General features: G+C 34.6%; 3 protein-coding genes across 4 annotated transcripts; 1 reads left to right on the top strand and 2 right to left on the bottom strand.

The window, feature by feature from the left end:
• Positions 1–962: 962 nt before the first annotated feature.
• Positions 963–9,906, bottom strand: LOC109187910 (increased DNA methylation 1-like). The gene is made up of 12 exons (XM_019338316.1): positions 9,503–9,906; positions 9,128–9,176; positions 7,676–7,719; positions 6,840–6,895; positions 5,243–6,752; positions 4,156–4,279; positions 3,903–3,985; positions 2,747–2,991; positions 2,462–2,548; positions 1,981–2,080; positions 1,649–1,850; positions 963–1,359 (listed from the first exon to the last, which is right to left on the bottom strand). Exons 5-12 carry the CDS (start codon positions 6,707–6,709, stop codon positions 1,121–1,123), a joined length of 2,547 nt encoding a protein of 848 aa, XP_019193861.1. The 5' UTR covers positions 6,710–6,752; positions 6,840–6,895; positions 7,676–7,719; positions 9,128–9,176; positions 9,503–9,906; the 3' UTR covers positions 963–1,120.
• Positions 9,907–16,739: 6,833 nt separating this feature from the next.
• LOC109187911 (protein DJ-1 homolog A-like) lies at positions 16,740–19,622 on the top strand. Its single transcript, XM_019338317.1, has 8 exons — positions 16,740–16,967; positions 17,046–17,246; positions 17,664–17,813; positions 18,026–18,208; positions 18,443–18,523; positions 18,718–18,918; positions 18,989–19,129; positions 19,267–19,622. The coding sequence occupies exons 1-8, from the start codon at positions 16,788–16,790 to the stop codon at positions 19,471–19,473; spliced, it is 1,344 nt and encodes a 447-aa protein (XP_019193862.1). The 5' UTR covers positions 16,740–16,787; the 3' UTR covers positions 19,474–19,622.
• LOC109187912 (putative serine/threonine-protein kinase) lies at positions 19,584–21,734 on the bottom strand. Of its 2 annotated transcripts, none has more exons than XM_019338319.1 (7): positions 21,643–21,734; positions 21,317–21,452; positions 21,101–21,216; positions 20,791–21,001; positions 20,385–20,622; positions 20,139–20,289; positions 19,584–20,056 (listed from the first exon to the last, which is right to left on the bottom strand). In XM_019338319.1, exons 2-7 carry the CDS (start codon positions 21,384–21,386, stop codon positions 19,682–19,684), a joined length of 1,161 nt encoding a protein of 386 aa, XP_019193864.1. In that variant the 5' UTR covers positions 21,387–21,452; positions 21,643–21,734; the 3' UTR covers positions 19,584–19,681. The 2 variants fall into 2 exon arrangements, with proteins under 2 accessions (XP_019193864.1, XP_019193863.1); XM_019338318.1 differs by having other exon boundaries at positions 21,588–21,666.
• Positions 21,735–22,096: the final 362 nt, after the last annotated feature.

Genomic DNA, 22,096 nt, shown 5'->3' with positions numbered 1-22,096 from the left:
TTGCTCTCATTGTGGTATTCTATTTTACACACTATTTGGTCTCCGGCGACCAAATTGGTCGCCTTCTCCCTCGCTGGAGAAGATCAGTTTGATCACCAGAGACCAACTTTAAAAAAAAAAAAATTTGCAGATACACAAGTCCCACTTGCGTGTCTGTTTGACCGCGAAAAAAAAAATTAAAAACAAAAACAAAATTATCTGATAACAAATGCATTTGACAAAGTATCTTTTCCTATTTTCGTCTCGTTTTCAAAAGTGTCATATTTTTGTCAACTCTTTTTGTTTTTGTTCTATTACAGTCTTTGATCCACTATTTCAAATGGTGACCATAGGTTTGAACTCCGGTGGTGAGGACTTAGGTTTTTTAGGTTGAAAATGTTTAAGTACCTTGTAAAGAATTATGAGTATTTAAAATAAAAAGGGGCCGTAAATGTGGAAATACTTCTTAATTCCGATGAGGTGAAAAAGAAAATGGTGCTTGAAAGTAGTAGGCATTTGAGTAGCTTTCTCTTAATTTGGTTGAACAATTGTCTGAGTATTTTTTGAAAAAAATGTGTTTTTTTTTTCATTCAGCTATACCCGTGGCGCAAATTTAGTCATTGAGTTATATGCGTGACAATCTTTAACCCCCAAGTCATAAAGTAACAATTTTAATCGATAATTTTTGCCACCAACATGTCACATAATAAAATGACGAATTTGATCTTTCAATGATTGAACTCACCATTTTGCACATAATTTAGGGATTAAAAATAGTTACACATACTCTAGGGACTAAATATGTGCCACTATAATTGAAATACCAAAAATGTAATTTTCCCCCCAAAAAACATTATAACTTCTTGAGATAGCTTTAAACAGAAAAGTCAAGATCCTTGGTAGCTATTGGGAATGGTAGTTTTGCTAATATTTCTTTGTTTAGTAACTAAAAATCAATCTAATCTAGTTAGTGAGTCAACACCAAATTGTGTACAATATTAGGCTCTATGTATTAATTCTTCATTTCCTCTATAAATATTCATCATTTACAGGCTTACAGCAATGCATTCCAGGCTAAAATGCAATTGGGAAAACATATTTGGGCAATTTGTTTCTCCCCAGTCCCCCTACTCAACATGTCTCAATGACCCTCTAAAAGACTAGCCTGGCTGCCTACTGATACCTCAGTAGAGCATATTGAGCATCTACTGTGTCTGTGTAGACAATTACCACCTTCATTGCCAAGCTGCAATTCCTCTCTGTCAGGATCTCTGCCTTCAATTCCAGCACTGGGACAGTGAGGAGACAGGTTCAGTTTACAATGATCTCCGACGATGCCCACATCGACTTCCTTTGAAGGCCAAGAAGCATCTTTTGATCCTGTTTTGTGCATCTTTTCCAGATTACTAAGGTTCCTAGGCAAAGAGTTTTTTTTGAAACAATTGAATGTTGTGTTCCGTCTCAACTAAAAGCAGAAGCTGATAGTTAGACTGCACAACCCAAATGGCCAATTCCTTTTTTATGGACCCTGAGCAACTAATAGTCTATTATTTGGGTGGGGTTGACTCCTCTAAAAAAGTCTAAACTGATAGTTGAATTAGACATTTATTTATTATTTATGATAATATGCCGAACAGAAACATGGGAGAGAGAGAAAATAATGCTTCACCTGTCAGCTGGTCAGCCTTGAGAGCTTCATACAAAGGCTTCTTTAGCCACACGGTTCCTGGAAACACCATCAGGTTGTCGTTGCTCAAGCTCCTTTTCTCCTCGTCTTCCAAGGGTGAGAAACCAAAACCCAGTGTCCACATCTTCACCAGATCGGGAATGGCAGATATCACGAGCATCTCAACCTTGAAAGATTTCAACATCTGGAGACACAATCAAGTTAATGCGTGCAAGTACATAATGCATAAGCTAAAACATCAAAATCCCCAGGGAATTTGAGAATAACTACTGAATGGTTTTAAGATATTTGGGTTTTCCAGAAGAAAAAGATACCTTCTCTATACAATCCATCAGCCTCCGGCACATTCCCTGGCGGCGGTATTTGCTGCATGTTGCAATCAAGGGCATCTCTGCAACTGTAGCCCGGTGGACCCTGTTTCCACATCAACTTAAAGAGGTAATCTTCACAGAGCATATTGTATCAAGTAGAAAGAAAGAAAGCTAATAGAGGAATCTGAGTGCGTATGATGAACAGTGATTCAATTTGGTAACCCTCTATTGCAAATATATTATAATAAATTGACTTTATGATGTCAAATCCATCCACTCCTAATTTTGAGAACAATTAATTTTTTTACATCACTCAAGGAAAGATAACTTGCACAATAGTTGCACAAGCTAGCTGCCAGTATGGTTCTTTTTATTGGTTGGAGTTATTGTTTTATGTAAATACATCCCATGAACATGGGTTTGCACCTCCTTTTACGTGCTAGTTGTAAAATATTTAGTAAAAGAACCATGCACTGTAAGTTACCTGATCGATGCGACAGATACCAAAATATCATCTTGCTCCAGGACCACAGTGTAAAACCCATGATAGTTTAGGCGCGGGAACTGTGATCTGCAGAGAAGCATATTTCAATCTATAAATAGTTCTTTAAATCATCAACAATAATGAAGTTGCAATTCAGATTTCCCTGGTTAAATAAACTATGGAACCCTGGTACACTGGTTAGATGATGATTATAGAATTCAGATTTCCCTGGTTAAATAAGCATGGGATGATGATTCAATTTGTAAGCACACAAGATGCACTCACCCCCAGTTGTAGATTACTTGTGGCATCATGTCTATGCCCGTTTTAGGATCCACCATTGGAAGAAAACATTCCTCCATAATTGTGAGGGCAACTGCTAACTTCGAGTTGCATTCTGCATTTAATGCAACATACCGCTGACCAGGATGAATCTTCTGGTCGTATGGGGTGCACCTCAACAGTGCCCAGGAGAAGCCATCAGGAAGCAGATGCACTTCTCCAATAAGGGAATTAATACCCGAGTAAACCTGCATAATATTATAGGTCAGTTTGAAAAGATAGATAAAAAATGATAACTAAAAGTTGTAAATTCTAAGTTGCTCATTTAGAAAGATGTGCAGTAACATTGATTTTTATTATGTCCCAACTTTTTTTACTTTAATGATCAAAAGCTAAATGAAAATATCCCCATCAACGGGTATTTTATAATTAAGATTCTCATAAATATGTAAAATTCCTTGATTACAACAACTTTTTTTTTTTTTAAACAAAAGCTGATAAATTAATGGAAAAAGTGCTAAATAGGCCACTGAACCAAAAAGAGTTCAAATAGGCCACTGAACCAGATACCGAAGTCCAATTGAGCCACTAAACCAAAAAAGAGTTCAATTAAACCACTCAACATTCAAAAGTCATCCAATTTTTTCATATAATTGGTTGTTTCAGGTTCATGCGGATTAAATAAGAGTTGTTGACATATGATGTGGAAATACTTTCTTTATTTTATTGATCGCTGGTGGCATAAAATCTCATGAACCACTCAAAATTTAACCTGAATAAACTTGGAACAACCGGTTATATGAAAAAATTGGATGACTTTTGAATGTTGAGTGGTTTAATTGAACTTTTTTATAGTTCAATGGCTCAATTAGACTTTGGTCTCTGGTTCAATGTCCTATTTGAACTCTTTTTTGGTTCAGTGGCTCAAATGAACTTTGGTCTCTGGTTCAGTGGCCTATTTGGCCATTTTTCTAAATTAATCTTTGACTAATTTAATAGCATTTACTGATATACTGAGCCTTTTCATATCAAATGAAAAAGGAAATAAATATGCCACAGTGGAAACATATCTCAGTGTTTATTGCATTCAAGACATACAGTAGCAAACTCCTTTTACTAACAACTCAAGATCAAATACTACAGAAAATATTATGTTTACCTTCTCACACCGTTCACCACACAACCAGATTTCAGAGGCCACTCCACGTTTGAAGCCCTTCTGCTTCAAGCATGCCTTGTGGTCTGTTCACAGTTATCAAGATATCCCAGGAATTCAATAAAAGATAAGGAAAACAACATAGACAATTTACTATAAAATGAAAATAGGAAAAAAAAAAACCATAAATAGAGAATAAGACTCATGAATAATGCAAGGCAGATCTGGTAATGCACGACTTCACAGGAACACTTACACTGATGTTCGCACTGCATGCATTTCATTGCACTAGAGGATGAAGAGCTCTCACTAGCTTTAACTACATCCTTACAGATCTGGCACGTGCAACGTGGACAATACCAACTCCCTTCTGGAATTTCCTGAAGCCAAAAATAACAATATGAATTTATGAACCACATAATAGTTATACAGAGCGTCTTTATGCCAAAATTCATATTTAAAAGAGGGGGGGAAAAAAGCGAGACATAAAACTGTGAAGTAAAAGGAATTGTTGCTAGCACAGGCGTGTGATCAAAGTATTAGGGCTACATCATAAATCTGTCAAATGAACACAGAATTTATTTCATGATCTCTCAATCATTAAACTGTTAAAAAAATCTAAATGCATCACCATTAAAGATTGGCCATAAATAAATTTGTCATTTTTTTGGGATGTCTAGGACAAGTTTTCATTGTAATCTTTCAAGTGTGGTTCAACTATGGGGTTAAAAAAAGCTGCCCACTTTAAATAAAGCATTAAATGCACCTTCATCCAAAACAGGTGCATATTTTCAAAATAAATCCAGCAAAGGTTAATATAGGTTAAGTAGCAAAGAATTTAATGTACATAATTGAGGCTTTACAGTATTACTAAAAACTGACTAGGAAAAGGTGTTTCTACATTACTATAATATACACACACACACGAAGAGTTTGTGTCTGATTAAAATTCAGCTTTCCATCAGTACTTGCCCATACCAACAAAATGTAGACATTTAAAAAAACAAGTGGAGGCCTTAAAAAAGTACAGGTATGGTATGTATAGTTCTAAGGTCATGTTGATGCCATTTCTTTGTTTACCATCTTAGTTTAGTTGTGTCTTCAAACAAGCCTTTAGTTAAGATATATGCAGCATCAGGGTTTTAAAATACAAGATCAGCTTAGCAGAGCTAGGTTCTAGGGAGAAATAAAAGTTTTCTTTAGTGTATCCTGACACTTCAGAGATGACAGATGAACTATAAACTTTAAGCAACTAATTGCTTAAAGTATAGAAGAGAAAGTTGAAATTTAAAGCTAGTGGAGTGATTTAAAATAGTAAGCAAGTAAAAGTCTAACACTCTAACCTGTGCATACAAGCATGCCAGATGAAATGTAGATGGGCAGTTATCACAACATATCAACTCTCCACCATCACCACAATGCCCACAACTATCATCATTTTGATCCGTTCCATCAAATTGTACAGTTTGAAGACCTGCTTTCTTAGCCTTGTATTCAGCTGACCAAGCCTCAAGCTGACATAACATGAGTGGCTTACCAGATTCCAGGAAAAGATTCAAACAGGACTTGTTCAGCTTCAAACCAGCATGCCTCTTGAACTTAGAGAGAGATAATACTTCACCACAGCAATTGCATAGTATGCCATTCCTAGTGATTACGCCAGATTTCACAACGGAATCATCTTTTACATTCCGATACTGGATTACTTCACCAACAGAAACTACCCCAAAATGAATTAACCATGACAATACATTTCTTAAAGCAAAAGAAGGCCACGCCCCTTCTACAAAGTGCTTTCCACCCCTATTAAGGCTTCGTAGAAGTAACCTGCAACCACCTTTTTTGCTCTTCTGCTTTCTCAGAGGTTTGGATTTACCAAAGGGCCTGTTCTTTGCAGATTTGGATGTTTGGTTTTTTATGATAGCTGAAATCAAAAGATCATCATCCTCTAGACAGAACTTCTTAAATTTCTCAGACCCACTTTTACCACATGGTCCCTTTCTATTTATTTCAGAGAATCTGGACTTGCAATCAGACGCTAATTTCTCATGTTGATCCAAATTTGTCAGCTTCATTTCAGACAGCATTTGTGATTTCTTCTGGGCCTTCCTTTTAAGTGATGTGCTTGAGTCAGAAGATACAACTTTGGACATTGTTTTCAGGGACTGATCCACCAGCACATCATCTGAACTGCTTGAATCAAAAGCAACAGGCCTCTGCAACATAGCCCTTTCCTGATTGGGAATTTTTACATTAAAACCCTTTGCTACTTCCTCAAGATATGCAGATGGATTTTTTTCACAGCTTAGCAAAGTTGTATTGCAATCTTGATTATTGAAGACTGCCTCAGATCTTCCCTTTAAGGTTGGAGTATTCCCTGAACTGACCGAAACTTCAAACCAACTATCTTTCTGCCCAGAGGTACCACCAGATCCACAAGCTGCCAAGGAACTTAGATCCAATATGTCTTTCTCATTCCCTGATACTTTCCTATATTTTGGAGCAGGCCCATTGATGATGTCCATTGAGGACATCAACCGTTTCTCACAAATCTTTTTTACTCCGGAGCTTTCCTCTATTTTGCAGTAAGAATCCTTATGCACCACAAATGCAGAATTCCCACTGTCTGGGAAGCATGATGGAGTGGTTTCTTTGCTGTCGTCAGATTCAAAATTGATAAGTCCAGTCACACGACACTTCTTTTTTCTTTCACTATTTTCAAAGAACAACTCAGTAAAAATTTGATGTTCATCGAATGACCCCTCAAATCCATCATCAATCAAATTGTAAATTTCTTCAGGAAACAACATCTCCACTTGGTATTACTGTATTCCAAATTGCAGTGAGTCTGACCTAATAAAATAATATTACAGTGGACCAGATTTCCTTCACTACAGACAAGCCGAAGATTGTTAAAAATAAGCTCTCTTCTCAATGTACCTTAAAGATTTTCGGAAGTTTGTGATTGTGATCTTCGCTTCTAGCCTTCTAGGCCTCTGCATGATAGTAAAAACTATAATTTATAATTACACCAAATCCAACGCCAAATCATTGCAAAACTCCCAGGTTAAGTGTAGCATAAGAAAAGGAAACATTGGGGAAAATTTTCAATTTAGATGTCATTCCACTTTTGGTTCTGCAATTATAAGTGGAATTTCATCTTGGTCCTCATGGTTAGGATTGGTCAGTGGCCCCCCAACAGGAGTTGGGCCGTTGGGGAACTACTCCTCTACAAAGAGAACAAAGAAGGAATTTTACCTGTAGTTGAAGAACCAAAAGTGGAATTAACTTGTTATTTATTAATTTGGGGCAAAAAGGAATTGTTTTTTTCTCTCTGGTACACATGCAAACATAGAATTATGACAAATAGTTAAAGCTTGAATTTTTTTCATCTTCTATTTCAAATTAGTAAGCATTAAATGCCCTACATTTTGAATAATTCATCATAATTTTATTCTCATTCGTAAGAACCTTAGTTTAGGAACTTTTGCTCCACTAGTCTTGTTTTCATTCCTTTTACTGTTGTACCAAAAATAAATAAATTGCTCAATCAATGAAGGAATAACAATATTATGTGTGTGTGTGTGTGTGTATATAATAGAACTATCAACTATGAACTATGAACTATGAAGTACTTGTTTCTAACCAAATGTACAGCCACTTCAGCAATAGAGACAATATGGTACAGTTTCCTAATTTTCAATCAACTCATGGTCTACCATAATTCTTCAAGTATTATAAACAGAATCTGTCAGTCAAGAAGTATGAAGATTCACCTAGATTGACTCTGCTTTCCGTTACTTGAAATATCGGTAACTGCCTGTTATGGAAAGTAAACAAATGTACCGTAAGAGTAAAATTCATATGAGGAACTCATGCATAGTAACTAATAAGAGTACAATTCATCTAAGGAGGAACTTTAAATTAAAAAGACAACAAGAAGTAAACATTCTGTTGTTAAATGCTGTTTAGCAAAGGAATTATGTATTAGAGATCAGAATTTCTGCCCAAATTAACAATTCAATTACAATGTTCCAAAAATTTCAAACTCAAAACTGCCTAGCCCAGATAAATTATTTAGGCATACCCACGCTGTTGGGGATATGAGTTCTAAATTGGAAGTGATGCAAATTTGAAATGCCAGTTAATCTATATATCCAATTGTTGCAAGCTTGTAATTAATATCACTTCTAAATTAGAATCTCAAGACTATCAATTATGGGAATAGATTCCAAAAAAGAACATAGAGGAAACTATAAAAGACTGATGAGGGAATAGAGCTATAAAAAGGCTCATACTGAAAAAGTAAACACAACAAAATAAATCAGCTTGAAAACATGGATCTAAAATTAAGACTGAAATTCAGAAATTCAGCAAATGAAGCAGTAAAACAGTCATTTGGCATTCCAGTATCCAACATTAAGATGAAAAGCTGTTAACTCCCAACCAAAATGAGTCATTTGGAAAGTATAAGTAAGAACTCTGTTTAAGTTTTAAAGACACAGAGAACAGGCAGCTAATTTATATATCCAATTGTTGCAAGTTTGTAATTAAGATCATTTCCAAAATTAGAATCTCAAGACTATCAATTATGGGAAAAGATTCCAAAAAAAAGAACATAGAGGAACCTAAAAAGACTGATGAAGTGATGACTGAATAGAGCTATAAAAAGGCTCATACAGAAAGGGAAACACAACAAAGAGATCAGCTTGAAAACATGCATCTATCATTAAGACGTAATTCAGAAATCCAGCAGATGAAGCAGTAAAACAGTCATTTGGCAAGCATGTATGATGTATCCAACATCAAGATGAAAAACTGTTAATTCTCAACCAAAATCAGTCATTTGGCGAGCAGAAACAGCCAAGCTAATTTATATATCCAATTGTTGCAAGCTTGAAATTAGGATCATTTCTAAAACTAGAATCTCAAGTCTCAAGACTATCAATTATGGGAATAGATTCCCAAAAAGAGTATAGAGGAACCTATAAAAGACTGATGAGTGAATAGAGCTACAAAAAAAAAAAAAAAAAAAAAAAAAACAAAGGAGATCAGCTTGAAAACATGTATCTAACATTATGGCTGCAACTCAGAAATTCAGCAAATGAAGCAGTTAAACAGTCACATTGGCAAGCATGTATGAAAAACTGTTAATTCCCAACCAAAATCAGTGATTTCAAGAGTACAAGTAAGAACTCTATTTACAGAAGCAGAGAACAGCGAGCTACCTTGTTGAAAACTCAGCTCTGGAGTTCACCACCTTCTCGAAAACTCCTCCTGAAATTCAAAAACTCAACAAAATCAGGCACGAAATTCATACATTCTCATAAAATGAATCCAGAAATCATGATCAAAGTAGCAACCTTGAAGTTGAATTGGAAAATTAAGAACCGCCCACTGATCTTTAATCCGAACTACAAATGCACTGAAGCTCGGTTTGTACTGATCGAGCAGAATGATTCTTTGAATGAAAGAGATTTCCTACTCAGAAAATATATTTTGATCGTAATTTGGAAGAAGAAACTCCTCCTACTTTGCGATTCGAACCTTGTACTATTTTTGAATTCGAACTCACACACGCTTGAAGAGAAGGGAATGCTCACCTTTGTATATGGATCATGTGTATGTAGGACTGGATTGTTGTCGAGAAATCAGAGAATATATGGAAAACAAATCCAATGTATTGAAGCCTTAATGGGTCAAAGCAATTTTGTTTAATTCCATTTGAGAGTCAAAGCAATTCACGAGTAAACGCTTTGGATTTGGGTTCGGAAATTCCGGAATTTAAATTGCTACAATCCATCCGCCAACGCACAATAGATTTCAAGCATGAATCCTCTACTTTCTCTGTCTACCCGTTCTTCCATGTGACTGTGTGGCATAATACACCACCCTCTTCGCCTCCTTGTCATTGCCATTAAGGAATTCTTTTTTCGTTTTTGTGTTCTTATCTTCTTTGTAACCGTTGGCGCCCCCACCGGTCCTGGCCCTCCTTAAACCCCGTTTCTTTTTGTTGAGAGGTTTAACCTCATTTTTAGTGCTGCCCTCGGGAGAAGTGAGGGAGCAACAACATGCTCATTCCAAATATTGCAGATTTTTTTTCATTACAACAAAATAATTCTTATTTAAAAACTAGTTACTACACGCGCATTGCACGAATAGTCTAATGTTTAATGTGTATTTTTAAATTAGCGTTTCATAATTTATTAAAATAGCATACGGTATCTTAACGTATATCAATACAAGATTATCAAATTTTCCATAAAAATAAATATTTCAAAAAATTAAATAATGCAATATCAGTTTTATATGAAAACACTCTCGCATGATAGTACCCGAACATAATTGTTGTTACACAAAACCTTATTACTTAACGTTATCCATGTTATCTCTTGTTGACAATTTCGCCATAAATGAATTCTTAATTTAATATAGTCTCTAGTGTGCTTCACTGTAATTTTATTGTCTTGGCGTAGTGCACCTTCAAAAATAGAACTAAATCCTCCTTCCCTAAAAAGACAATGATAATATGCATAATTTCTCATCTGTGTTGAATATATAATGTAAATTAGGTGTACCGTTTCATCAATGTCCAATGCATAATTCTAATTAATTGACCAAAGTTCATGTTAAATTTTATATTGTATATTTTTTAATAGACTCTAACATATATGTTTAATAATTATGTCAATTTTTATTAGGATGTGGTTCAAACTTAAGATATTCATTATGAAAATCAATATGATTAATGAGTAAGTTAAAAATAATAAATAGTTAACATAATATTTTGTTAATAAAATTTATATTGACGGAGTGCGTGTGTATTTAGGAAAAGTAAATGATATAATATAGAGTAAAATATAAAAATAAAAAATACAAAAATCATTACTAATTTATTTAGTATCCAAAAACTTATGACGGTTAATTGATTTCGGAAATATTATTTTGGAATAAAATATGATAAGGTTAATTTATTACAAAAATATTATTTTGACAAAGAAAATATGCTGGCAATTATCTCCATAATTAGTTACTTATTGATTACGAAAATATTATTTTAGAATAAAATATGTTTCCAACCCTCTCCATAATTACTTACCTTAATAATAATTATTATTATTAAATCCTCTCCAATATGCTTACAATCCTTTCACGTTATTACGTTACTACTATAATAATAAGCTAACAGTCAAACGTCTTAATTGCTTACCTTAATAATAATAATAATAATAATAATAATAATAATAATAATAATAATAATAATAATAATAATAGGAAAAATTGCACTTTTCCCCCTGTATTATATGTTAATAGCACATTTTCTCCCTGAATTATTCATGTAAGCACATTAGTCCTCATCAATTATGCTAAAAGCGGCGATTTTCTCCCTGATATATTAAATTGACATTTCTACCCTTAAAATAAACATTTTATTTATTTTTCATCTCCAACAAATTATTGCGTATACGTAGCGATGATCACGGTTTAGTTCGAACTGAACCGGACACTATAGCAATCGAATTGAAAATTTCCGGTTACGATTCAGATCCAAAATCCAATATTTGGATTCCACTTTATTAAAATTATGAATCAAAAAAATTGGATCTTGAACCGTGAACCGACGGTTCCGGATTTGGACGTGATTTTTGAACCGTTTTTATTTTAAAATTTTATTTTTTAAATTTTAAAATAGTCTAAATTCAACAATAAATATATTTTATTTATTTTTTGTTCGGAACATGAACTGACTGTTCCGGTTCGCGATTTTAATAAACTCTAAATATCGGGTTTCGTTCTAAATTGTAATTAAAATATTTCGGTTTGATTGTTATAGTGTCCGTTCCATTTGAACCAAATCGTGAACATAATTTGTTGGAGAAGAAAAATAAATGAAATATTTATCTTAAGGGTAAATATGTCCATTTCAAATTTCAGGGGAAAAACAGCCACTTGAATAATTCAGGGAGAAAAAGTGCTACAAGTATATAACTCACGGAGAGAAAGTGTTATAAGTATATAACTCACGGAGAGAAAGTGCTATTTTTCCATATAATAATAATAATAATAATAATAATAATAATAATAATAATAATAATAATAATAATAATAATAATGATGTTATTACCTTATTTACTTTACTTTCGTTACTACTATATAAGACAATCATTCTCAAAAATATTCACCGTGCATCCACCACCACAATTATTCACCGTGCCTCTACCATTGTATATGTTATTGTTTTAGCCATTGTCAAATAATATGCACGTAATGACCTCAATTTTTGTTCAACTCAATGTCATAAACGCATACAGTACTGTGTGGGCAATAAGGGTACGGTTGATTTGACTGTACGAGGTCAAGAACAATTGAGGAGCTTATACCACAACAACCTTAGAATCTATTCTAGAAGATGTGGATGTATTATTTATTCTTATTTACTGTTAAATGTTTAATTTACTTTTTTTTTTCCAGATATTATATTTTTAAAACTTTGAATGCTATTTGCATCATTCACGAAATTATACAATCATTGATAATAATGATTACGGGGTCAAATAATAAATTTGTAATGGTATTTTGCATCCAGTACATGCATTCTAACATTATCATGCTCAGTTTTTTAATCGGGATTAAAAAAATTTGTAATGGTATTATTTAGAATATTTAGTGTTCAATGTTTAATTTAAATTTTTTTTCCATTTATTGTGTTTTTAACATTTTTAATCATATTTTACATTGAGTACATGCATTCAAGAGATTATAAAATCATTATTTGGATGTAATGATTACGATCAAATAATAAATTTGTAATCAATCTTTTCATCCAGTATATACATTCATTCAAACATTATCCCAGTATATGCATGTTATACATAATCCTGCTTATTTTTAAAATTTTTATAAATAATCATGTAATAAATAACTTTTGTGTTATTCCATTCCTAAATTACTATAATTTAGGAATGGAAGAATTGGAGTTATATGCGTTTGATTTTTTTACTTTTTCTTATTATCGTAATCAATATTACTGTAATTTATTTCAATTTAAAATTCTTTAATGGACTCAGTGTAACAATATGCTTATTTTTAAAAATTTTAATAATATTTTGCATCATTCATGAAATTATACAATCATTGATAATAATGATTACGGTCTACTAATAAATTTGTAATGATATTTTGCATCCAGTACATACATTCTTACACTATCATGCTCAGTTTTTTACCTATGATTTAAAAATTTTGTAATGGTATTATTTACAATATTTAGTGTTCAATGTTTAATTTAATTTTTTCCAATTATTGTATTTTTAAAATATTTGCATCCAGTAAATGCATTCAAACATTTACTTGATGATCCGTCTTACTTACAAAATAGGGCCATATTGGCACCAACCATTGACGTGGTACATTCTATAAATGAATATATGAGTTCTCTAAACACGTCTGAAGGAAGTACATATTTGAGATACGATAGTACTTGCAAATCAGATTCTAACGTTGATATGTTAGCTAACGTTCATACTCCAAAATTTTTAAGTGGGATTAAGTGTTTAGGTGTACCCAATCATAAATGTTGGCACTCTGGTTATGCTCTTACGAAACATTGACCACTCAATTGGTTTATGCAATGGTATAATGCTGGTAATTACTAAACTTGGAAACCAGGTTCTGTAAGCAAATGCATGTATTGTCTGGAAGCAGTGCTGGTGAGAAAGTACTGACACCAAGAATGTCATTAACTCCATCGGACTTGAGATTGCCTTTTAAATTTCAGAGAAGACAATTATCTTAATTGTCTCATATGCAATGACGATTAATAAGAGCCGGGGTCAATTGCTTTCTCATGTAGGCCTATTCTTGAAAAAATATGTCTTTAGTCATGGACAATTATATGTTGCAGTTTCAATGGTCGCTACTCAAAATGGATTGAAAATATTGATTTGTGATAGTTACAGCAACAAAACAACTTCAACAGCAAATATTGTATACAGGAAAGTTTTTCCAAATTTGTAACAATTTCAAATCATTATTGATAGGTTATACGCCCGAGCGCCACGTAACTCCCGATTGCCGCTCTGTTGCCCCGACCGATGCTGATTTATACTGTCTTGATTGTCTTTTTCCCGACCGACGTTCTTCCCGACCGCCTCCCGAGCAAATTGATCAAGACCTGAACCCATCCCGCAAGGCCTTACGTGTCAGCGGCAGGCGGTGCCAAAGCACCGGCGTTAAGCACCTACTCAGAGGGTCCCAATCACCACTTGGTCGAACGTCGAGCTAGGTCACTTGGTTTAGTCATTTAGTCCACGTGTATTAGTACTATCAATTATAATATCATATTTTAATATTATAGTTGTTACATTATTAAATTTATTATCTTCTCTACATATCTATTGATACTATTGCACTTATTTTATAAACCAACAAAATTATACACTTCTAATTATTATAATTATTTAAAACTTGCACCTTTAACTTTATTATTTAAACTAGCATTTTGTACGCGCGATGCGCACAAATCTATGCCCAATATTAAAATATTGTTAAGTAACCAAATTTAAAAAATTAGTTAAAATTATATTTCGCCAATTCCTTAAAGTGATGATACTTTTGAATTATCATATATTTGAATAATATAGTGATGAAAACAATATATATATATATATATATATATATATATATATATATATATATATATATATATATATATATATATAATTTAACATTCATATAAATATTTAATTAAAATATAATTTATAATTAAATTAATTGTTATATGATAATTTTAATAAAATAATAATTAAAAAAAAAAAGGAAAAAAGATATGATAGATGTAGGTGTATGGTAATATTGGTGGATATATTAAATACTAACGGTGTTATAACGGTGTAAGGGTGATTTTGTCTAATACAAATAAAATGTACAACAATTAAAGCAAAATGTATATATTTATTAGCATATAAAAAAGGGACAAAAATCAAGGACATAACTTGTATTGGCACATATTATGTTTTTAGATATATATTTAACAAATAAAACATGTGCATCGCACGAGTAAATTACTAGTTTTCATATTAAAATAAATTACTCAATGCGATATTATTAAGTAAATAAAATTTAAATTATTTTTTATTAAAAGTTATATGATTATAATAAACTTACTGATGTTGCTAAATATTAATTAAAGAGTTATGCAATTATGTTATAGCATATAAATTCATAAGTCTTTGATTGAGAACTCTAATGTTGTTATATATGCTTACAAAACTCGGTCTAGGCGTTAGGCGCCCCTAGGATATGTCGATTTTCATCCTAAGCACCCGCCTAACGCCTAACTCGGTCGAGTTAACTCGTCCATTTCGATCGAGTTAGCGAGTTAACCCGACCGACTCGACCTTGTTATTTTTTTTATCATTATATATATATATATATATATATATATATATATATATATATATATATATATATATATATATATATATATATATATATATATATGGAAGGGTTCATGTGCGCTGATGGCTTCTCGTGCGATTGTGCGGTTGACGCACCTTAAGTACACAAACCACGGTATCTCCTATCATCGGCGAATATGATGAGGTTGAATTGGAACTCTTTTCTATGTGAATGCCCTTAATTGTGGGCGATGGTCTCATTGAGCTTCTCAAAGGTTGGCGATGCTATTTATGAGCGCGCGAAACCCATAAGAACTTATTGCACATGTTTTAACTTTTGCTTGCTGATTTAAAATGATGATGGCGGTATTTGAAAAAAAAAAAAAAAAAAAAAAAACAAAGCACCTTAAGTTTCAGGTTGACGCACCTTAAGTTTCAACAACTACTTACATTAAGCACACAAACCACGCACCTTAAGCACAAAAATCACGCACATTAAGCACAAAAACCACGCACCTTAAACACAAAAACACATACTTTAAGAAGGAAAACCATGCACCTTAAAATTGACATAGATGCAAAAATTACCAAATTACCACCACATTTAAAAAAAAAAATTGTTAATCTTGAACGTTGATTTTAACAAGATCAATGGCTCTCCTCTCACCGCACAACCGCACCTGAACGCACCAACCACATTTGAACCTAATAATATATATATATATATATATATGACATATACACCAACACATGTGCACTATTTTTTTTTAGTTAGCCGCCTAGGCCGTCTAGACGCTACTCTACCGCCCGACTAACGCCTACTGCAATCATATATATGTGAATTATTCATATTGTAAACTCTCATTAATATTTTTGAAATGTTATTTTTCCATATGACTGAGTAGATAAGAGTGAACCAATGTTATTACCCATGATTTATATGTATATTTCTATGCTAATTGAGTTGTATATTGCACTACAAATATTATACTATCATTCTTATCAGATAAAATTATCTTGCATCGTTAAACTTCGATTAGTGTGTGTGTATGTATATATATTAAATGTTGTCATAATTATATTTATTAATTTATCATATCTAAAATTAATACTTTAATAATATTAATCATACTATAATTATTACCTAAATTATTAACTATACTTTTAATATAATATGAATTTTATAATTATAAATAATTAAATATTACAACTATAAATATTAATATTTGACATATATTTTTGCGCATCGCGCATATAAAATACAAAATATTATTAGTAAAGTTATAAGTGAGGGTGTTGGGCCTAGCTGTGATATTGTAGTAGACTGTAACAAACCAGCCCATGAGGCAAAAGCCTAAAAATGTTTTGTATCCAACTATCCAAGTGATGGGTCCCAGCAGCTATAGTGCGCTTGCTTTATCATCCTGAAAGCTTCTCTGGACCGCGGCTCGAGCCCGTCCAGGCCGGCATCTCCAGAGAGCTCTTTAAAATGGTGGCTGCCATTCCACATTTGCGTTGCCACCTCACCCCCTACTTAACACTATCGAGAAAATTCAAAACCCCTCAAAATCTCTCACTTCTCACTCCATCAAATTATCGCGAGAATTTCAAGCGCTTCTCGCTCTCAGGCTCAGCCACCATTTCAGTCATGGCTTCTGCTGCTAAAAAGGTACCGTTAGATTTTTGCTTTTTTCATTTTTCCTCCCTAAATTTGTGAATTGATTTTGTTTTGTTTTTCTTAATATAGGTATTGGTGCCGGTGGCGAACGGGACGGAGCCGATTGAGGCGGTGGTGCAAATCGACATACTGCGGAGAGCTGGGGCCGAAGTTACGGTGGCTTCGGTGGAAAAGGAGCTCCGAGTCGATGCCGGACACGGAGTCAAGATCGTTGCCGATGCACTCCTTTCTGATTGCGCCGATACTGAGTTTGATCTCATCTCTCTCCCTGTATGTTTCTCCTTGACCTCACACTCTAATACAGTATAGTCCATGGCTTACTATGTTCATATATACCTGTGTATATTTTAATTATTTATATTGAGCTGGCATTGTTACCTTGTGTGGATTGAACTCCCTGCTCACTATCATTCTAATATGTTGTAGGGACTGTTTGGTGGTTCTTGTGGATATTGGCTGTTCAAAATATTCCTATTTTAACCTTGTTTATGTGGCTTGAATGTTTTCTTACTGTCTATCTGATCTTAAATTTGGTTATTGGTGGATTGATATGAATTCCCCACAGCTATGATGTTGCTTGTCTATTCTGCTACTTGTTATGCCTGTGTTTCAGTGTTAGAAGTGATCAGTCTTACATGATCCCTACTGATTAGTATGTTACTCCTGGAATGTTTCATTGAATTACAGGGAGGGATGCCTGGTGCATCTACACTTAGAGACTGCAAGACTTTGGAAAGCATCATTAAAAAACAGGCTGAAAGCAAACGATTATATGCTGCAATATGTGCCTCCCCTGCAGTAGCTCTTGGATCGTGGGGACTGTTGAAGGGGCTTAAGGTAATAATTTCCACTCATTGAATTCCTTTTTGTGGAGTATTGTTTTGATCTTTTTTGATGCATAGAGACTATGGTTGTAACCTGTTTAGGTTCAGCACTTAGCAGTTTGACAAACCCAAACATGGGGGCAATGTGATAAAATCTAAACCATAAGCCATCCAATTTGGATTGAGGATTTTTTATCTGGACTTATGTGCCTTTGTTTTTAACAGGCAACTTGCTACCCATCTTTCATGGAGCAGCTGTCATCTTCTGCAAATGCTGTTGAATCAAGAGTGCAGGTGGATGGCAATGTTGTGACAAGTCGTGGACCCGGAACTGTCATGGAGTATGCTGTTGCACTAGTTGAGCAATTGTATGGAAAGGAGAAAGCTGATGAAGTCTCAGGGCCACTGGTATGTGGAATTGTTGTTTACCTTTGGATAATAATTAATGCTGCTGGAACTTTATACCATGCTAGCTACTTCTAGTTCCTGGTTTGCTCTTGTAAAATTTGGGCATGGGTTACTTTTATATATCCTCTTTACCTAATTTTCTAAAAATGTAATTGTCATAAGCTTCATGTTTATCTCTGATCAACTGGGTGCAATCTGCTGATTCATGATGTGCAATCTCTGCATACCATTCAGGTGATGCGCCCTAAGCACGGTGATGAATATACATTTGCCGAACTCAATTCAGTAAATTGGACAGTTACCAATAGCCCACAGGTAAGATATTAGTGGCAGATAAATTTGTTTCCATATTCCGGAATGAAGTTATTGATGTTTTCAGAAATGTTATTGTGAGTCTTTAATTCACATTGCTACCAGATACATTCTATGTAAAGGGTCCTATTATGTAATTTTACTTAAATAACACCTGTAAAATCCTGCACATTTATGACTTAATTCACTCTCTTCAGATACTTGTACCCATTGCTAATGGTTCTGAGGAGATGGAAGCTCTTATTATTGTTGATGTACTTAGACGAGCTAAAGCTCAAGTAGTGGTGGCATCTGTAGACGATTCACTGGAGATTGTTGCTTCCAGGAATGTGAAACTGGTTGCTGATGTACTGCTTGAGGATGCTGCTAAGAGTACATATGATCTTATTGTCTTGCCTGTAAGTGCAAAGCCTTTCATCATATTCTGTTACTTACATGGGCAATTCCTCATATATAAATACTATGCAGGGTGGTCTGGGTGGTGCTCAAGCATTTGCAAACTCAGAAAAACTGGTCAATATGTTGAAAAAGCAGAGAGAATCAAACAAACCATATGGAGCAATTTGTGCTTCTCCTGCATTAGTCCTAGAACCACATGGTTTGCTCAAGGTACATTTATTCTACAGAAGTCAATGGATGTCACTATCCATTGACAGATAATGCTCAAATGCACATAAACTGCCATCATGCCTCATTTTGTATTTCCAAGCAAAGAGTATGATATGCTGATTTGATTCTATTTTCAGGGTAAGAAGGCTACAGCTTATCCAGCAATGTGCAATAAGCTATCTGACCCAAGCGAAGCAGATAACAGGGTGATAGTTGATGGTTATCTCATCACTAGCAGAGGGCCAGGAACTACAATGGAGTTTGCACTGGCCATTGTAGAAAAGTTTCTCGGGCGCGATACAGCCCTAGAGCTTGCCAAGGGGATGGTTTTTGTGCATCCGTAAAGCTAGTCCTAGAATTCCCCTGTTTCAAGTCTTTTTGTTGGTCCTGTTTTGTGCTGAGTTATAATCACAGAGATGAAATTAAAACCAGTTCGGTATGAAATAAAGGTGTATAAAAAATCAACTGTGTCTATATATATTTCGTTCTTCAATTTGGAACACCATAGATATGAGATATCTTACCACACACAAAAAAATAAAAAATCTTAGTTCAAGTACTCCGATCAGATATGGAGGTGAAAGTCATGGTTGCTGCTTGTGTTGAGCAGATGCTAGTATTCCAGGGCGACTTATCTTCATTCCCTGAGCCAGCAGCAGATAAAATTTGCAGGTTCTTTTTCTTTCGATTCCGGAAACCTATCAGTTCAGTTAACAGACCTGGCTCCGATATCTTTGTATCATCCACATCTTCCTCACCTCTCAACATTTTCACCACACTAGACATTGATGGTCGGCTATTGGGCATGAAATGGGTGCATAACAAAGCAATCTTCATGTATCTACAAGCTTCATCTACATTGAAGTTCTCTCCCAGTGATATATCAACCAGCTCAACAAGCTCCCCTTTCTGATAGAATCTCCACGCCTGCACATGAAATTTGTGTAAACAGAGGCCCACCCATATTTTGCATTAGAAAATATTCATAAATTCATGCAAAAACTTATACCGTTTCAAGAAGATATTGATCGTCAACAGGTAGTCGTTTGTTAGTGTTTGATCTTCCACTAACAATTTCCAAAAGGAGAATTCCAAAGCTATAAACATCGGCTTTCCTTGTCAACTGGGCACGAATCACATACTCGGGAGCCAAATAACCCCTGCAACCATTACCAAATGCATATTAAGCATGTCAACTTATGAATCCATCATGCCACCAATTCAAAGGGATCTTTGCCTAAGAACATGAACTTACGGAGTTCCAGCAACACGGGTGCTGATATGAGTCAAACCTTGGGGGAATAGCTTTGCAAGCCCAAAATCCGAGATCTTCGGAGTGAAATCTTTATCGAGAAGAATATTGCTGGCTTTAATATCTCTATGAATAATATGTGGTTGGACTTCTTCATGGAGGAATGCAAGTCCCCTAGCAACCCCTATACATATTCTAGCCCGAGCACTCCAGCTAAACTGAATGCCACTGGACCCAGACCCTATAAATCAATGAAGTAGTAGTCATCATCAGTCATGAATTCTCAACCACAAAGATGGAAAGTAACAGACAAACCACAATTCTATATGTTCAAAGGCCTGCTTATGATGAATGATTGGTGCCATAGAGAGAGAGAGAGAGAGAGAGAGAGAGAGAAATGGGTAATCACCAAGAAGAGTTTGAGCAAGGCTATTATTTTCAAGATAGCCATAGACCAATATCCTATGCTCCCCTTCTACACAACATCCATGTAACTTAACCAGATTCTCATGTTCTAAACCTGAGATAACCACTATTTCTGTCAAAAACTCCTTCACCCCCTGTCTTGACTCAGCAGAAAGCACCTTAATAGCAGCTAATGTGCCATCACCCAGCCTCCCCTACCAATCAAACAAACAGTACAGCTTCGATCACCACAGTCGAGAAAAACCACAAAATTTGCAGTCATATAAGAATCAAAAAGCTAATTAAGGTCAAACCTTGTAGACAGCACCAAACCCTCCTTCTCCAATCTTGTTCAAAGGGCTAAAATCTCCAGTTGCAGAACACAGTTCTTTGTAACTGTACACCTTAGCATTCTGAATGCTTGAAACCTCTGTATGTAGTCAATTTCAAGATATATAATCATCATATATATTACTGGCATCATATATATCTGAGTAGTTGGGTCATGAAGAATTGGGAGATGCACATACCTTCTTCAATGTCGATTTGATGCCTCGGGGGAGACGATTTCCTTCTGCAACAGACAGGGAAACAAGTCATGCTACCACTTCCTTTAATCTGACCTTACTTTTACAACCTTCAACTCATATACATACATGCAGCCTCCTGTTTGGTAAACCAAAGGTTAGTCAAATCAGAGGTAAAAGCAAAGCTCTCTTGCTTCATCAGTTTAATTATAGCAATTTCAGGACATAGAAGAAAATAATGAAGGAATTGACACAGAAAACAGTAAAGGAAAACCTTCTTAATGGCTACTCCATGACGAATATATAAATAGAGAGAGAGAGGTATGTACCATCAGATAGATATTGGTTTGTTTCTTGCGGAGTTTCCTGATATGTGAACTTATCAGGGTGGATGGAAGAAGATGAAATCTGAATCGTCTTGTTTGGGTCAAGTCAACTACTCAGAAAAGTCAGCTGCATGCAGTATATACGCAGAACAAGATTGACCACGTACTCTATGTCCCGAATCGACACTTAACAGTAATGTTATGATGTCAATCATGCGCCTGCATGGACAGTGGTCATATTATAGTGGTGAAATTTGAGAAGAATAATTAGGGATCAAGTCATCTTGTACGAGTTTAGCTCACAAATTCAGTAGATAATATTTGGGAGAAGCTAGAGTTCAAAGTTTGAATACATACCTGTAGAGATTATATGTCTAAAGTAGGCGCACCAAGTCGCCGTAATTTATATTGTTCCAAATGCTCTGTCGGACAGAGATGTGAGGATCCTTGGGATTGA

The sequence above is a fragment of the Ipomoea nil genome, unplaced genomic scaffold, assembly GCF_001879475.1.
Source record: "Ipomoea nil cultivar Tokyo-kokei standard unplaced genomic scaffold, Asagao_1.1 scaffold1421, whole genome shotgun sequence".
Lineage (NCBI taxonomy): Eukaryota > Viridiplantae > Streptophyta > Magnoliopsida > Solanales > Convolvulaceae > Ipomoea > Ipomoea nil.
The sequence above is the reverse complement of the archived record's forward strand: the minus strand, read 5'-3'. Positions and strand labels throughout refer to the sequence as shown.

What these genes read in the sequence shown, in the direction of transcription:
- LOC109187911 (XM_019338317.1), top strand. Translation starts at nt 16,788, where the DNA reads ATGGTGGCTGCCATTCCACATTTGCGTTGCCACCTCACCCCCTACTTA. An exon ending in TTGATCTCATCTCTCTCCCT is followed by an intron (nt 17,247 to 17,663) that starts GTATGTTTCTCC and finishes ATTGAATTACAG; the next exon opens with GGAGGGATGCCTGGTGCATC. An exon ending in ATGATCTTATTGTCTTGCCT is followed by an intron (nt 18,919 to 18,988) that starts GTAAGTGCAAAG and finishes AATACTATGCAG; the next exon opens with GGTGGTCTGGGTGGTGCTCA.
- LOC109187910 (XM_019338316.1), bottom strand. Translation starts at nt 6,709, where the DNA reads ATGTTGTTTCCTGAAGAAATTTACAATTTGATTGATGATGGATTTGAG. An exon ending in GTGGTGAACGGTGTGAGAAG is followed by an intron (nt 2,992 to 3,902) that starts GTAAACATAATA and finishes AATATTATGCAG; the next exon opens with GTTTACTCGGGTATTAATTC. An exon ending in CAAGTAATCTACAACTGGGG is followed by an intron (nt 2,549 to 2,746) that starts GTGAGTGCATCT and finishes GCTTCTCTGCAG; the next exon opens with ATCACAGTTCCCGCGCCTAA.
- LOC109187912 (XM_019338319.1), bottom strand. Translation starts at nt 21,386, where the DNA reads ATGACTTGTTTCCCTGTCTGTTGCAGAAGGAAATCGTCTCCCCCGAGG. An exon ending in ACCCGTGTTGCTGGAACTCC is followed by an intron (nt 20,290 to 20,384) that starts GTAAGTTCATGT and finishes TAATGGTTGCAG; the next exon opens with GGGTTATTTGGCTCCCGAGT. An exon ending in ATCAATATCTTCTTGAAACG is followed by an intron (nt 20,057 to 20,138) that starts GTATAAGTTTTT and finishes TTTCATGTGCAG; the next exon opens with GCGTGGAGATTCTATCAGAA.